Source organism: Heterodontus francisci, chromosome 29, assembly GCF_036365525.1.
Source record: "Heterodontus francisci isolate sHetFra1 chromosome 29, sHetFra1.hap1, whole genome shotgun sequence".
Classification (NCBI taxonomy): Eukaryota; Metazoa; Chordata; class Chondrichthyes; order Heterodontiformes; family Heterodontidae; genus Heterodontus; species Heterodontus francisci.
The window spans coordinates 2,805,260-2,823,813 of record NC_090399.1 but is presented as its reverse complement, the minus strand read 5'-3'; the positions used below and the strand labels follow the sequence as shown (position 1 = coordinate 2,823,813).

The following is an 18,554-nucleotide window of genomic DNA, read 5'->3' as shown; positions in this document are numbered from 1 at the left end:
TTAATACTATTGTAATATTCACACCCAGTCACTCCCACCATTAATACTATTATAATATTCACAACCCAGTCACTCCCTCATTAATACTATTGGAATATTCACACTCACTCACTCCCTCCATTAATACTATTGTATTATTCACACTCCCTCAATTAATACTATTGTAATATTCACACCCACTCACTCCCTCCATTAATACTATTGTAATATTCACACCCAGTCACTCCCTCCATTAATACTATTGTTATATTCACACCCAGTCACTCCCTTCATTAATACTACTAGAATATTCTCACCCAGTCACTCCCTCCATTAATACTATTGTAATATTCACACCCACTCACTCCCTCCATTAATACTATTGTAATATTCACACCCAGTCACTCCCTCCATTAATACTATTGTAATATTCACACCCAGTCACTCCCGCCATTAATACTATTACAATATTCACGCCCAGTCACTCCATTAATACTATTGTAATATTCACACCCAGTCACTCCCGCCATTAATACGATTGTAATATTCACAGATACAGTCACTCTCTCCATTAATACGATTGTAATATTCACACCCAGTCAGTCCCGCCATTAATACGATTGCAATATTCACACCCACTCACTCTCTCCATTAATACTATTGTAATATTCACACCCAGTCACTCCCTCCATGAATACTATTGTAATATTCACACCCAGTCACTCCCGCCATTAATACTATTACAATATTCACACCCACTCACTCCCTCCAATAATACTATTGTAATATTCACACCCAGTCACTCCCGCCATTAATACTATTATAATATTCACATGCAGTCACTCTCGCCATTAATACGATTGTAATATTCACACCCAGTCACTCCATTAATACTATTGTAATATTCACACCCACTCACTCTCTCCATTAATACTATTTGTAATATTCACACCCAGTCACCGCCTCCATTAATACTATTGTAATATTCACACCCAGTCACCCCCTCCATTAATACTTTTGTAATATTCACACCCAGTGACCACCTCCATTAATACTATTGTAATATTCACACCCAGTCACTCCCACCATTAATACGATTGTAATATTCACACCCAGTCACTCCATTAATACTATTGTAATATTCACACCCACTCACTCTCTCCATTAATACTATTGTAATATTCACACCCAGTCACTCCCACCATTAATACTATTATAATATTCACACCCAGTCACTCCCTCCATTAATATTTTTGTAATATTCACACCCAGTCACTCCCTCCATTAATACTAATGTAATATTCACACCCAGTCACTCCATTAAAACTATTGTAATATTCACACCCAGTCACTCCATTAAAACGATTGTAATATTCACACCCAGTCACTCCCACCATTAATACTATTGTAATATTCACACCCAGTCACTCCCTCCATTAATACTATTGTAATATTCACACCCAATCACTCTCTCCATTAATACGATAGTAATATTCACACCCAGTCACTCCCTCCATGAATACTATTGTAATATTCACACCCAGTCAGTCCCCCCATTAATACTATTGTAATATCCACACCCAGTCATTCACTCCATTAATACTATTGTAATATTCACACCCAGTCACTCCCTCCATTAATGCTATTATAATATTCACACCCAGTTACTCCATTAATACTATTGTAATATGCACACCCAGTCACTCCCGCCATTTAAACTATTGTAATATTCACACCCAGTCAGTCCCCCCCATTAATACTATTGTAATATTCACACGCAGTCACTCCCTCCATTAATACTATTGTTATATTCACACCCAGTCACTCCCACCATTAATACTATTGTAATATTCACCCAGACACTCCCTCCATTAATACGATTGTAATATTCACAGATCCAGTCACTCCCTCCATTAATACTATTGTTATATTCACACCCAGTCACTCCCTCCATTAATACTATTGTAATATTCTCACCCAGTCACTCTCTGCATTAATACTACTGTAATATTCACACCCACTCACTCCCTTCATTAATACTAATGTAATATTCACACCCAGTCACTCCATTAATACTATTGTAATATTCACACCCAGTCACTCTCTCCATTAATACGACTGTAATATTCACACCCAGTCACTCCCTCCATTAATACTATTGTTATATTCACACCCAGTCACTCCCTTCATTAATACTACTCGAATATTCTCACCCAGTCACTCCCTCCATTAATACTATTGTAATATTCACACCCACTCACTCCCTCCATTAATACTATTGTAATATTCACACCCAGTCACTCCCTCCATTAATACTATTGCAATATTCACACCCAGTCACTCCCCCCCATTAATACTATTATAATATTCACAACCCAATCACTCCCTCATTAATACTATTGGAATATTCACACTCACTCACTCCCTCCATTAATACTATTGTATTATTCACACTCCCTCACTCCCTCCATTAATACTATTGTAATATTCACACCCAGTCACTCCCGCCATTAATACTATTATAATATTCACACCCAGTCACTCCCTCCATTAATATTTTTGTAATATTCACACCCAGTCACTCCCTCCATTAATACTAATGTAATATTCACACCCAGTCACTCCATTAAAACGATTGTAATATTCACACCCAGTCACTCCATTAAAACGATTGTAATATTCACACCCAGTCACTCCCACCATTAATACTATTGTAATATTCACACCCAGTCACTCCCTCCATTAATACTATTGTAATATTCACACCCAATCACTCTCTCCATTAATACGATAGTAATATTCACACCCAGTCACTCCCTCCATGAATACTATTGTAATATTCACACCCAGTCAGTCCCCCCATTAATACTATTGTAATATCCACACCCAGTCATTCACTCCATTAATACTATTGTAATATTCACACCCAGTCACTCCCTCCATTAATGCTATTATAATATTCACACCCAGTTACTCCATTAATACTATTGGAATATGCACACCCAGTCACTCCCGCCATTTAAACTATTGTAATATTCACACCCAGACAGTCCCCCCCATTAATACTATTGTAATATTCACACGCAGTCACTCCCTCCATTAATACTATTGTTATATTCACACCCAGTCACTCCCACCATTAATACTATTGTAATATTCACCCAGACACTCCCTCCATTAATTCGATTGTAATATTCACAGATCCAGTCACTCCCTCCATTAATACTATTGTTATATTCACACCCAGTCACTCCCTCCATTAATACTATTGTAATATTCTCACCCAGTCACTCTCTGCATTAATACTACTGTAATATTCACACCCACTCACTCCCTTCATTAATACTAATGTAATATTCACACCCAGTCACTCCATTAATACTATTGTAATATTCACACCCAGTCACTCTCTCCATTAATACGACTGTAATATTCACACCCAGTCACTCCCTCCATTAATACTATTGTTATATTCACACCCAGTCACTCCCTTCATTAATACTACTAGAATATTCTCACCCAGTCACTCCCTCCATTAATACTATTGTAATATTCACACCCACTCACTCCCTCCATTAATACTATTGTAATATTCACACCCAGTCACTCCCTCCATTAATACTATTGCAATATTCACACCCAGTCACTCCCCCCCATTAATACTATTATAATATTCACAACCCAGTCACTCCCTCATTAATACTATTGGAATATTCACACTCACTCACTCCCTCCATTAATACTATTGTATTATTCACACTCCCTCACTCCCTCCATTAATACTATTGTAATATTCACACCCAGTCACTCCCGCCATTAATACTATTATAATATTCACATGCAGTCACTCTCGCCATTAATACGATTGTAATATTCACACCCAGTCACTCCATTAATACTATTGTAATATTCACACCCACTCACTCTCTCCATTAATACTATTGTAATATTCACACCCACTCACTCTCTCCATTAATACTATTGTAATATTCACACCCACTCACTCTCTCCATTAATACTATTGTAATATTCACACCCACTCACTCCCTCCATTAATACTATTGTAATATTCACACCCAGTCACCCCCTCCATTAATACTATTGTAATATTCACACCCAGTCACCACCTCCATTAATACTATTGTAATATTCACACCCACTCACTCTCTCCATTAATACTATTGTAATATTCACACCCATTCACTCCCTCTATTAATCCTATTGTAATATTCACACCCAGTCACTCCCACCATTAATACTATCGTAATATTCACACCCACTCACTCTCTCCATTAATACTATTGTAATATTCACACCCAGTCACTCTCTCCATTAATACGATTGTAATATTCACACCCTCCATTAATACTAATGTAATATTCACACCCAGTCACTCCATTAATATTACTGTAATATTCACACCCACTCACTCCCTCCATTAATACTAATGTAATATTCACACCCAGTCACTCTCTCCATTAATACTACTGTAATATTCACACCCAGTCACTCCCTCCATGAATACTATTGTTATATTCACACCCAGTCACTCCCTCCATTAATACTATTGTAATATTCTCACCCAGTCACTCTCTGCATTAATACTACTGTAATATTCACACCCACTCACTCCCTTCATTAATACTAATGTAATATTCACACCCAGTCACTCCATTAATACTATTGTAATATTCACACCCAGTCACTCTCTCCATTAATACGACTGTAATATTCACACCCAGTCACTCCCTCCATTAATACTATTGTTATATTCACACCCAGTCACTCCCTTCATTAATACTACTAGAATATTCTCACCCAGTCACTCCCTCCATTAATACTATTGTAATATTCACACCCACTCACTCCCTCCATTAATACTATTGTAATATTCACACCCAGTCACTCCCTCCATTAATACTATTGCAATATTCACACCCAGTCAGTCCCCCCCCCCATTAATACTATTGTAATATTCACACCCAGTCACTCCCACCATTAATACTATTATAATATTCACAACCCAGTCACTCCCTCATTAATACTATTGGAATATTCACACTCACTCACTCCCTCCATTAATACTATTGTATTATTCACACTCCCTCACTCCCTCCATTAATACTATTGTTATATTCACACCCAGTCACTCCCTCCATTAATACTATTGTAATATTCACACCCACTCACTCCCTCCATTAATACTATTGTAATATTCACACCCAGTCACTCCCTCCATTAATACTATTGTAATATTCACACCCAGTCACTCCCGCTTTTATTACTATTATAATATTCACACCCAGTCACTTCCTCCATGAATACTATTGTAATATTCACACCCAGTCACTCCCGCCATTAATACTATTACAATATTCACACCCAGTCACTCCATTAATACTATTGTAATATTCACACCCAGTCACTCCCGCCATTAATACGATTGTAATATTCACAGATACAGTCACTCTCTCCATTAATACGATTGTAATATTCACACCCAGTCACTCCATTAATACTATTGTAATATTCACACCCACTCACTCTCTCCATTAATACTATTTGTAATATTCACACCCAGTCACCCCCTCCATTAATACTATTGTAATATTCACACCCAGTCACCCCCTCCATTAATACTTTTGTAATATTCACACCCAGTCACCCCCTCCATTAATACTATTGTAATATTCACACCCAGTCACTCCCACCATTAATACGATTGTAATATTCACACCCACTCACTCTCTCCATTAATACGATTGTAATATTCACACCCAGTCACTCTCTCCATTAATACTATTTGTAATATTCACACCCAGTCACCCCCTCCATTAATACTATTGTAATATTCACACCCAGTCACCCCCTCCATTAATACTTTTGTAATATTCACACCCAGTCACCACCTCCATTAATACTATTGTAATATTCACACCCAGTCACTCCCACCATTAATACGATTGTAATATTCACACCCAGTCACTCCATTAATACTATTGTAATATTCACACCCACTCACTCTCTCCATTAATACTATTGTAATATTCACACCCAGTCACTCCCACCATTAATACTATTATAATATTCACACCCAGTCACTCCCTCATTAATACTTTTGTAATATTCACACCCAGTCACTCCCTCCATTAATACTAATGTAATATTCACACCCAGTCACTCCATTAAAACTATTGTAATATTCACACCCAGTCCCTCTCTCTATTAATACTATTGTAATATTCACACCCACTCACTCCATTAATACTAATGTAATATTCACACCCAGTCACTCCATTAAAACGATTGTAATATTCACACCCAGTCACCACCTCCATTAATACTTTTATAATATTCACACCCAGTCACTCCCACCATTAATACTATTGTAATATTCACACCCAGTCACTCCCTCCATTAATACTATTGTAATATTCACACCCAATCACTCTCTCCATTAATACGATAGTAATATTCACACCCAGTCACTCCCTCCATGAATACTATTGTAATATTCACACCCAGTCAGTCCCCCCATTAATACTATTTTAATATCCACACCCAGTCATTCACTCCATTAATACTATTGTAATATTCACACCCAGTCACTGCCTCCATTAATGCTATTATAATATTCACACCCAGTTACTCCATTAATACTATTGTAATATGCACACCCAGTCACTCCCGCCATTTAAACTATTGTAATATTCACACCCAGTCAGTCCCCCCCATTAATACTATTGTAATATTCACACCCAGTCACTCCCTCCATTAATACTATTGTTATATTCACACCCAGTCACTCCCTCCATTAATACTATTGTAATATTCACACCTAGTCAGTCCCCCCATTAATACTATTGTAATATTCACACCCAGTCACTCCCTCCATTAATACCTTTGTAATATTCACACCCAGTCGCTCCCCTCCATTAATACTATTGTAATATTCACACCCAGTTAGTCCCCCCATTAATACTATTCTAATATTCACACCCAGCTAGTCCCCCCATTAATACTATTGTAATATTCACACCCAGTCGCTCCCCTCCATTAATACTATTGTAATATTCACACCCAGTTAGTCCCCCCATTAATACTATTCTAATATTCACACCCAGCCAGTCCCCCCATTAATACTATTGTAATATTCACACCCAGCCAGTCCCCCCATTAATACTATTGTAATATTCACACCCAGCCAGTCCCCCCATTAATACTATTGTAATATTCACACCCAGCCAGTCCCCCCATTAATACTATTGTAATATTCACACCCAGTTAGTCCCCCCATTAATACTATTCTAATATTCACACCCAGCCAGTCCCCCCATTAATACTATTTTAATATTCACACCCAGCCAGTCCCCCCATTAATACTATTCTAATATTCACACCCAGCCAGTCCCCCCATTAATACTATTGTAATATTCACACCCAGTTAGCCCCCCCATTAATACTATTGTAATATTCACACCCAGTTAGCCCCCCCATTAATACTATTGTAATATTCACACCCAGTTAGCCCCCCCATGAACATTAATGTCCTATTATCATCAGAGGTGGGAAAGGTTTTACAAACAACCACAAAAAAAGTCTCAGATAGTTGGAGAGATTTGAGGCAATCAACGAGATCCAGCCTGGAATTGTAAATGTCGTTTTGCCTCCTCTAATTCAATATTTTGATGCAGTAATAGAGAAGGTGCTTCAGGGAAACGTGGTGGACGTTGTTTATATGAATTTTAAGGAAGTGTTTGTCAAAGTACCCTGGGAAAGGTTGGTTAACAAAATTTCGGGTCATCTAATAGGAGGGTCATTGTCAGTTTGGATTAAAAAAAAATTGGCTTAAGGACAGAAAACAGCGAGTTGTGGTAAATGGTTGTTTTTCAGACTGGAAGCTGGTCGATAGTGGTTTTCCCCAAGTGTCAGTGCTGGGACCACTGCTTTTCCGTTCTATATATAAATGACTCGGATATTGGAATGCAGAGGAAAATTTCAAAATTTTCCGATGATACCAAACTTGAAGGTGCGGCATGCAATGAAGATGATATCAATTGACTGCAAATGGACATCGATAGGCTAGCAGAATGGGCAGCTGGAATTTAATACAGGGAACTGTGAGGTGATGCATTTTGGCAGAAGGGTGCGAAAATGTCGAGTTAACAGCACAGCTCTAAAGAGTGTGCAGGGACAGAGGGACCTGGGGCTTCTTGTGCATAGATCTTAAACATGGAGAGTAGTAAGCAAAGCATCTGTGACCTTGGGCTTAATAAAGAGAGATATGGAGTATAAAAGCACTGAACTTCTACTGAACCTTTATAAAGCTCTGGTTCGGCCACAACTAGAGTATTGGGTTCAGTTCTGGTCACCACACTTCAGGAAGGATGTGAGCGTCTTCAAGAAGGTGCAGAGGAGATTTACCAGAATGGTTCCAGGGATGGGGGATTTTAGTTACAAGGTTAGGTTGGAAAAGCTGGGGTTGTTCTCCTTTGAGCAAAGGAGATTGAGGGGAGATTTGATCGAGGTGTACAAGATTATGACAGGTTTAAATAAGGCAGACTCCCATTAGCTGATGGTACAAGGACTAGGGGACACAGATTTAAGATTTTGTGCAAGGGGATACAGAGGAGATGTGAGGAAGAACTTTTTCCTTTACACAGTGAGTGGTAATGACCTGGAACACTCTGTCTACGAGGATGGTGGAAGCGGAAACAATGTTTTTAAAAGGAAATTGGATTGGCACTTGAGGGAAATAAACTGGCAGGGCTACAGGAACAGAGCAGGGGAATGGGACTGACTGGATTGCTTTACAGAGAGCTAACATAGACTCGATGGGCAGATAGGCCTCCTTCTGTGCTGTAATGACTCTACGACTCATGCATATCCAGTCAGTCCTTTCCAGGATTTCAGTTGCGGTACAGAAATTTGATGCAAAATTCACCCCATTTTACATGTGAACCAAATCCAAATTAACGTCTTGTGTGTTGTTCAAACACTCGGGACAATTTCCTACTGGTAAATTTCTGCTACTTCCTACTTGCTTAAAAATTTTCAATGCGTTCTTACTACCCATGCCTATGCTTTCAACAAACAACACAAATGTTTCCTTGGCAATCACTTGGTATTTCTATCAAATGCAAACTTACTGTTTTTAATGCCTCCTTCACCAGTTCATCTTCAAGATTGGCTTGGATATGTGCTGTAACATAAAAACTAACTTTAGAATCTATACTCCATCATCAGCATCCAGAAACAGTACATTCTCCACAAATTTAACCCAGTTTACACACGATCATCACTGGTCTCCAGAGATAATACGGCAGAAGAAAAATAAAACAAATAAGTAATATTCATTCAAGTGCAAGATACACGTTCCATACTAATGGAACGTAATTATAAACTTGTTTCAAGAACACATTCAATCACACTCTGACTCGTGTTTTGTAGATTGTTGACAGACTTTGGACAGTTAGGAGGTGAGTTACTCACCACAGAATTCCCAGTCTCTGACCTGCTCTCGTAGCCACAGCAGTTATGTGGCTGGTCCAGTTCAGTTTGATACATCAATGACCTAGACCTTGGTGTACAGGGCACAATTTCAAAGTTTACAGATGACACAAAACTTGGACGCATTGTGAACGGTGAAGAGAATAGTGCAGAACTTCAAAAAGGACATAGACAAGTTGGTGGAATGGGCAGACAGGTGGCAGATGAAGTTCAATGTGGAGAAATGTGAAGTGAATCATTTTCATAGGAAGAGCATGGAGAAACAATATAGAATAAAGGGAACAATTCTAAAGGGGGTGCAGGAGCAGAGGGACTTGGGGGTATATGTGCACAAATCATTGAAGGTGGCAGGACAGGTTGAGAGAGCGATTAATAAAGCATACAGTATCCTGAGCTTTATTAATAGGGGCATAGAATACAAGAGCAAGGAAAGTTATGTTGAACTTGTATAAGACACTAGTTCGGCCTCAGCTGGTGTATTGTATCCAGTTCTGGGTGCCGCACTTGAGGAAAGAACTGAGGACATTGGAGAGAGTAGAGAAAAGATTCACGAGAATGGTTCCAGGGATCAGGAATATCAGTTATGAAGATAGATTGGAGAAGTTAGGACTGTTTTCCCTGGAGAAGAGAAGCTGAGAGGTGATTTGATAGAGGTATTCAAAATCATGAGGGGTCTGGACAGAGTAGATAGAGAGAAACTATTCCCACTTGTGAAAGGATTGAGAACGAGAGGGCACAGATTTAAAGTATTTGTTAAGAGAAGTGAAAGTGACATGAGGAAAATCTTTTTCACACAGCGAGTGGTTAAGGTCTGGAATGATCTGCCTGAGAACGTGGTGGAGGCAGGTTCAAATGAAGAATTGAAAAGGGAATTAGAGAGTTTTATGAAAAGGAAGAATGTGCAGGGTTACAGGGAGAAGGCAGGGGAATGGAACTGAGGGAGTTGCTCTTTTGGAGACCCAGTGCAGACACGATGGGCCGAATGGCCTCCTTCTGCACTGTAAGGATTCTTTAATTGTGTTTCTGGTCAATGGTGATCCCCCATAGGATGTTGATAGTGGGGGATTCAATGATGGTAATATCATTGAGCGTCAAAGGGAGATGGTTAGATTCTCTCTTGTTGGAGATGGTCATTGCCTGGCTCATGTGGTGCGAATGTTACTTTCCACTTCTCAGCCCAAGCCCGAATGTTGTCCAGGTCTTGGTACGTATGGACACAGATTGATGCAGTACCTGCAGAGTTGCGAATGGTACTTAACGCAGTACAATCAGCTTACATCCCCATTTCTGACCTTATGATTGGAGGAAGGTCATTGATGAAGCAGCTGAAGATGGTTGGGCTGAGGACACAATCCTGAGGAACTCCTGCAATGATGTCCTGGAGCTCAGATGATTGACCTCCAACAACCACAACCATCTTCCTTTACACTAGGTATGACTCCACCCAGCGGAGGGTTTTCCCCCTGATTCCCATTGACCTGTTTTGCGAAGGCTCTTTGATGCCATACTCGGTCAAATGCTGCCTTGATGTCAAGGGCAGTCACTCTCACCTCACCTCTGGAATTCAGCTATAATAAAAGAAAAATACTGCAGATGCTTGAAATCTGAAATAAAAACAAGAAATGCTGGAAATACTCAGCAGGTCTGGCAGCATCTGTGGAGAGAGAAGCAGAGTTAATGTTTCAGGTCAGTGATCCTTGACCTAATGAAGGGTCACTGACCTGAAATATTAACTCTGCTTCTCTCTCCACAGATGCTGCCAGACTTGCTGAGTATTTCCAGCATTTCTTGTTTTTATTTCTAGAATTCAGCTCTTTTGTCCATGTTTGGACCAAGGCTGTAATGAGGTCTGGAGCTGAGCAACACTGGCGGATTCCACACGGGGCGTCACTGAGCAGGTTATTGCTGCTTAAGTGACGCTTGATAGCACACCTACCATTACTTTACTGATGATCGAGAGTAGACTCAGGGTGGTAATTGGCCGGGTTGGATTTGTCCTGCTTTCTGCGGACAGGACATACCTGGACAATTTTACACATTGTAGGGTAAATACCACTGTTATAGCTGCACTGGAACAGCTTGGCTAGGGGCATGGCCAGTGCTGGAGCACATGTATTCAGTACTACAGACAGAATGTGGTCAGGACCCATAGCTTTGCTGTATCCAGTGCCTTCATCTGTTTCTTGATATCACGTGGAGTGAATCGAATTGGCAGATCTGGCATCTGTGATGCTGGGGACTTCAGGAGGAGGCAGAGATGGATCATCAATTCGGCACTTCTGACTGAAGAGGATTGCCTTGTCTTTTGCACTGATGTGCAGGGCTCCCCCATCATTGTGGATGGGGATATTTGTGGAGCCTCCTCCTCCAGTTAGTTGTTTAAATTGTCCACCATTCATGACTGGATGTGGCAGAACTGCAGAGATTAGATCTGATCCCTTGGTTGCGGGGTTGCTCAGCTCTGTCGACAGACTGTGTTTGTGTTTGAGTACAATTCTGCTGCTGCTAATGGTCCAGTGTCTCATGGATGTTCAGTTTGGGGCTGCTAGATCTGGTCCCATTTAGCATGATGGAGGATATCCTTTGTGTGAAGACGAGACCTCGTCTCCACATGGATTTTGCGGTGGCCAGTCTTACCAATACTGTCATGGAGAAATGCATCTGCAACAGGTAGATTGGTGAAGATGAGGTCAAACAAATTTTTCCTTCTTGTTGGTTCCCCCACCACCTGCTGCAGACCCAGTCTGGCAGATATGTCCTTTAGGACTCAGCCAGCTCGGTCAGTAGTGGTGCTACCAAGCCACTCTTGGTGATAGACATTGAAGTCCCCCACCCAGAGTACATTCTGTACCCTTGCCACCCTCAGTGTTTCTTCCAAGTGGTGTTCAACATGGAGGAGTACTGACTCATCAGCTGATGGCGGGGGAGGGGGAGCAGTATGTGGTCATCAGCAGGGAGGTTTCCTTGCCCAGGTTTGTCTGATACCATAAGATGTCATGGGGTCCGGAGTCAATATTGAGAACTCCCAGGGCAACTCCCTCCTAACTGCATACCACTGTGCCGCCACCTCTGGTGGGTCTGTCCTGCCAGTGGGACAGAACATACCCAGGAATGGTGATGCAGGAATCTGGGACATTGGCTGTAAAGGTATGATTCCGTGAGTATAACTATGTCAGGCTGTTGCTTGTCTAGTCTGTGAGACAGCTCTCCCACAAGTCCCAAGATACTAGTGACTAGTTTTGCAGGGTCGACTGGGCAGGTTGTGCCTTTGCCATTTCCACTGCCCAGGTCAGTGCCAGGTGGTCTGTACAAAATTCTTATTTAACTTTTCTGTAGCAGGTTGATACAAATGAGTAGCTTGCTAAGTCATTTCAGAGGGTAGTTAAGAGTCAACCACATTGCTGTGGGTCTGGAGCCACACGTAGGCCAGACTGGGTCAGAACAGCAGGACATTAGTGGAGTAGTGGATGAAAAGGAATTTCCTCTAACTAAATAGAGGGAACACCAAAGCCACTGTCTTCGGTCCCCATCACAAATTCTGTTCCCTGGTAACAAAGTCAATTCCTGTCCCTGGCTAGTATCGGAGGCTGAACTTCTTTGGCCTCCTTATCTCGAGAGACAATGGATAAGCGCCTGGAGGTGGTCAGTGGTTTGTGAAGCAGCGACTGGAGTGGCTATAAAGACCAATTCTAGAGTGACAGGCTCTTCCACAGGTGCTGCAGAGAAATTTGTTTGTCGGGGCTGTTGCACAGTTGGCTCTCCCCTTGCGCCTCTGTCTTTTTTCCTGCCAACTACTAAGTCTCTTCGACTCGCCACATTTTAGCCCCGTCTTTATGGCTGCCCGCCAGCTCTGGCGAACGCTGGCAATTGACTCCCACGACTTGTGACCAATGTCACAGGACTTCATGTCGCATTTGCAGACGTCTTTATAGCGGAGACATGGACGGTCGGTGGGTCTGATACCAGTGGCGAGCTTGCTGTACAATGTGTCTTTGGGGATCCTGCCATCTTCCATGCGGCTCACATGGCCAAGCCATCTCAAGCGCCGCTGACTCAGTAGTGTGTACAAGCTGGGGATGTTGGCCGCCTCGAGGACTTCTGTGTTGGAGATACAGTCCTGCCACCTGATGCCAAGGATTCTCCGGAGGCAGCAAAGATGGAATGAATTGAGACGTCACCCTTGGCTGACATACGTTGTCCAGGCCTCGCTGCCATAGAGCAAGGTACTGAGGACACAGGCCTGATACATTCGGACTTTTGTGTTCCGTGTCAGTGCGCCATTTTCCCACACTCTCTTGGCCAGTCTGGACATAGCAGTGGAAGCCTTTCCCATGCGCTTGTTGATTTCTGCATCTAGAGACAGGTTACTGGTGATAGTTGAGCCTAGGTAGGTGAACTCTTGAACCACTTCCAGAGCATGGTCGCCAATATTGATGGATGGAGCATTTCTGACGTCCTGCCACATGATGTTCGTTTTCTTGAGGCTGATGGTTCGGCCAAATTCATTGCAGGCAGCCGCAAACCTGTCGATGAGACTCTGCAGGCACTCTTCAGTGTGAGATGTTAAAGCAGCATCGTCAGCAAAGAGGAGTTCCCTGATGAGGACTTTCCGTACTTTGGACTTCGCTCTCAGACACCTTGTGTGATATTTGATCCTGAGCTGAACTTCCAACACATACTTGTATCATCTCTAGACTGCCTGTTTCTGTTTCCGTAACGTTGCCTGACTTCGCCCCCACCTCATCCCATTTGCGGCTGAAAACCACATTCATGTCTTAGTTATCTCTACACTTGACTATTCCAATGCACGCCTAGTTGGTCTCCCACATTCTACTCTCCGTAAACTTGAGGTCATCCAAAACTCTGCTGTCCATGTCCTAACACACACCAAGACCCATTCCACTGTGCTTGCTAACCTACATTGAGTCCCGGCCAAGCAACATCTCGATTTTTTTAACATTTTCATTCTGATTTTCAAATCCCTCCATGCCTTGCCCCTCCCTATCTCTGTGATTTCCTCCAACCCACAACCCTCCAAGACATCCTGGCTCATCGAATTCTGGCCTCTTGAGCATCCCCGATTTTAATTGCTCCACCATTGGTGGCCGTGCCTTCAGCTGCCTGGGCCTTCCCTCTACCTCATTTCAAATGCTCCTTAGAATCCACCTCTTTGACCAAACCTTTGGCCATGTTTCCTAATAATTCCTTATCCGGCTTGCTGTCAAATTCTGTGTGATAACACTCCAGTGAAGCACCTTTGGACTGTTTACTATGTCAACAGCATTATACAATACAAGTTGTTGCTGGTGAGGGTGAAAGGAGGAAGTGTTTCTTGTTTGCCCATGGTGTACCACATCTATCAAATATCTTTACTGCCCACACTCTGCAAGACTTGCATTTCCATTGAGAGTACACATGATCCTAATCAACAATATATTACCAAGTTACCACTGGCTTTGAATAGAAAACAACTGAATGCTATTGAGATATGTATCAACCTTCCGCATCATGAGCTAGGTTCAATAAACATAATGCTCACTGTCCACTTCATCCAGGATAAATTCATCAGATGTTAGATCCAGTTCACCCAGATTCAGCTCGGGCACCTCATCCTGGTCACCTTTCACCTGCACAGGAAGAAATACAGAGATGTCATTTTATTTAGTCCAGCCTCAATTCACCTCAAATTATTGTGTGGAAGTGATAAGTGAGATCAAGTACACAAACCTCAGCTCCCTGAAACTGATTTCTTGTGTGAAAACTTAAATACATTTTACACTTTTCTTTAAAAAGTATAATTCTGGGGGAAAGTGTGTGGTGCAGTGTGTTAGCCCACGGACCTTTCACCTCAGGCACTAGGGTCGAAATCCAGCCCAGATGAGAGGTAGAAGTCCTACTGTGAAATGAGTTCGGACAGCCTCAATCCACGTCATGCTGGGCATAGGAAAGGAAGACAAAATTACATTTACGTGAGACGTCAAGGCATCCAGAGGTTCTTCAGACAAGGTTTGATCGACATGAAACATGAATTCTGCTTTTCTCTCCACAGATGCTGCCAGACCTGGTGAGTATTTCCAGTACTTTTGTTTTTGTTTCAGATTTCCAGCATCTGCAGTATTTTGCTTTTGGATGAAGGTTTGAAGTTTGCGCAGTTATGATTTTGTAGGTCAATGTTGGCAGTCAATTTCCACACAGCAAGTCCCAAACAGAGTGAAATAATGAATAGTTAATTTATTTTGGTAGTGTTGGTTGAGCAATGAATTTTGGCCAGGATACTGCTCCTGCTCTTCTTTGAAGAAGTATCACTGGACCTTTTATATCCACCTGAACAAGCAGAGAAAGCCTTTGTCTAGCACCTCTAAGTCAGAAGGCTATGGGTTCACGCCACACTCCAGAGGCTTCAGCACATACTCTTGAGCTGATACTCCAGTGTGGTGGTACTGACAGAATGCTGCATTGTCAGAGGAACTGTCTGCCCCCTCAGGTGCATGTAAAAGATTCCATTGCATTATCTAAAAAGAAACAGGGGGGCTCTTCTGATGCCAATACCTATTCCTCAACCAATATTACTAATAATACGATTTTCTGGTCCTTCCGCTCATGTCCGTTTGTGTGAGCTTTGCTGTGCGAACATCGGCTGCTAAATCTCTTACATTCCAACAGTGACAACATTTCCAAACAGTACTTTGTTGGCTGTAAAGTGCTTTGGGAAGTCCGAAAATCATAAAAAGGTGCTACATTAAAGTAAGTTGTTTCATTAAATGCAGTCTTATCCAACATCTGGAGAACACAGATAAATAAAGTTGCTTAGTAGTACAGGGCTTGAGCATTGCTGACAAAATCGACACGCTGTCGAAGCTTTTCATCTTGCACTCATCTGATCGGGATAACCATTATCCCGACAATGCCTCGACCTATCAGTGGCCACTTGCCAACCAATCAACACCCTTTACTCGTGTAGTATAAATTGTTGCTCCCTTTGATGTTTGGCATTCTTGCATCTGTTCTGATGAGTGCAAGACATAAAGTTTTGACAGCATGTCTCTTACATAACTACGAACATACGAATTAGGAGCAGGAGTAGGCCACTTGGCCTTTCAAGCTCCTCTGCCATTCAATCAGATCATGGCTATAGGAAGGATGTGATTACACTGGAGAGGATGCAGAGCAGATTCACCAGGATGTTGCCTGGGCTGGAGCATTTCACGATGAAGAGAGACTGAAAAGGCTATGGTTGTTTTCCTTCGAGCAGAGAAGGCTGAGGGGGGACATGATTGAGGTATACAAAATTATGAGGGGCATTGATAGGTTAGATAGGAAGAAGCTTTTTCACTTAGCGGAGGGGTCAATAACCAGTGGGCATAGATTTAAGGTAAGGGACAGGAGGTTTAGAGGGGATTTGAGGAAACATTGTTTCACCCAGAGGGTGGTTGGAATCTGGAATACACTGCCTGAAGGGGTGGTAGAACAAAGAACAGTAGAGCACATGAACAGGCCATTCGGCCCTCCAAGCCTGCGCCGATCTTGATGCCTGCCGAAACTAACACCTTCTGCACTTCCAGGGCCCATATCCCTCTATTCCCATCCTATTCAGGTATTTGTCAAGATGTCTCTTAAACGTCGCTATCATATCTGCTTCCACCATCTCCCCTGGCAGCATGTTGCAGACACCCACCACCCTCTGTGGAAAAAACATGCCTCGCACATCCGCTCTAAACTTTGCCCCTCGCACCTTAAACCTATGTCCCCTAGTAAGTGACTCTTCCACCCTGGGAAAAAGCTTCTGACTATCCACTCTGTCTCCTTCTTTGGCCTCCTTATCTCGAGAGACAATGGCTAAGCGCCTGGAGGTGGTCAGTGGTTTGTGAAGCAGCGCCTGGAGTGGCTATAAAGGCCAATTCTAGAGTGACAGGCTCTTCCACAGGTGCTGCAGAGAAATTTGTTTGTCGGGGCTGTTACACAGTTGGCTCTCCCCTTGCACATCAGTCTTTTTTCCTGTCAACTACTAAGTCTCTTCGACTCGCCACACTTTAGCCCCGTCTTTATGGCTGCCCGCCAGCTCTGGCGAATGCTGGCAACTGACTCCCACGACTTGTGATCAATGTCACAGAATTTCATGTCGCATTTGCAGACGTCTTTATAGCGGAGACATGGACGGTCGGTGGGTCTGATACCAGTGGCGAGCTCGCTGGACAATGTGTCTTTGGGGATCCTGCCATCTTCCATGTGGCTCACATGGCCAAGCCATCTCAAGCACCGCTGACTCAGTAGTGCGTATAAGCTGGGGATGTTGGCCGCCTTGAGGACTTCTGTGTTGGAGATACAGTCCTGCCACCTGATGCCAAGTATTCTCCGGAGGCAGCGAAGATGGAATGAATTGCGACGTCACTCTTGGCTGACATACGTTGTCCAGGCCTCGCTGCCATAGAGCAAGGTACTGAGGACACAGGCCTGATACACTCGGACTTTTGTGTTCCGTGTCAGTGCGCCATTTTCCCCACACTCTCTTGGCCAGTCTGGACATAGCAGTGGAAGCCTTTCCCATGCACTTGTTGATTTCTGCATCTAGAGACAGGTTACTGGTGATAGTTGAGCCTAGGTAGGTGAACTCTTAAACCACTTCCAGAACATGGTCGCCAATATTGATGGATGGAGCATTTCTGACGTCCTGCCACATGATGTTCGTTTTCTTGAGGCTGATGGTTAGGCCAAATTCATTGCAGGCAGCCGCAAACCTGTTGATGAGACTCTGCAGGCACTCTTCAGTGTGAGATGTTAAAGCAGCATCGTCAGCAAAGAGGAGTTCCCTGATGAGGACTTTCCGTACTTTGGACTTAGCTCTTCGACGGGCAAGGTTGAACATCCTGCCCCCTGCTCTTGTGTGGAGGAAAATTCCTTCTTCAGAGGACTTGAACGCATGTGAAAGCAGCAGGGAGAAGAAAATCCCAAAAAGTGTGGGTGCGAGAACACAGCCCTGTTTCACGCCACTCAGGATAGGAAAGGGGTCTGATGAGGAGCCACCATGTTGAATTGCGCCTTTCATATTGTCATGGAATGAGGTGATG

At 42.5% G+C, this 18,554-nt stretch overlaps 1 protein-coding gene across 1 annotated transcript in view; it reads right to left on the bottom strand.

Annotated features, from left to right (window-relative positions):
- Positions 1 to 18,554, bottom strand: part of vps52 (VPS52 subunit of GARP complex) — a 108,176-nt gene that overhangs the window by 66,076 nt on the left and 23,546 nt on the right. Inside the window, exons 2-3 of the mRNA XM_068009343.1 lie at positions 15,029 to 15,116; positions 9,129 to 9,181 (exon numbers count right to left, since the gene is read on the bottom strand). Coding sequence (XP_067865444.1) covers positions 9,129 to 9,181; positions 15,029 to 15,116 — 141 coding nt within the window. The remainder of the gene's footprint in view (positions 1 to 9,128; positions 9,182 to 15,028; positions 15,117 to 18,554) is intronic.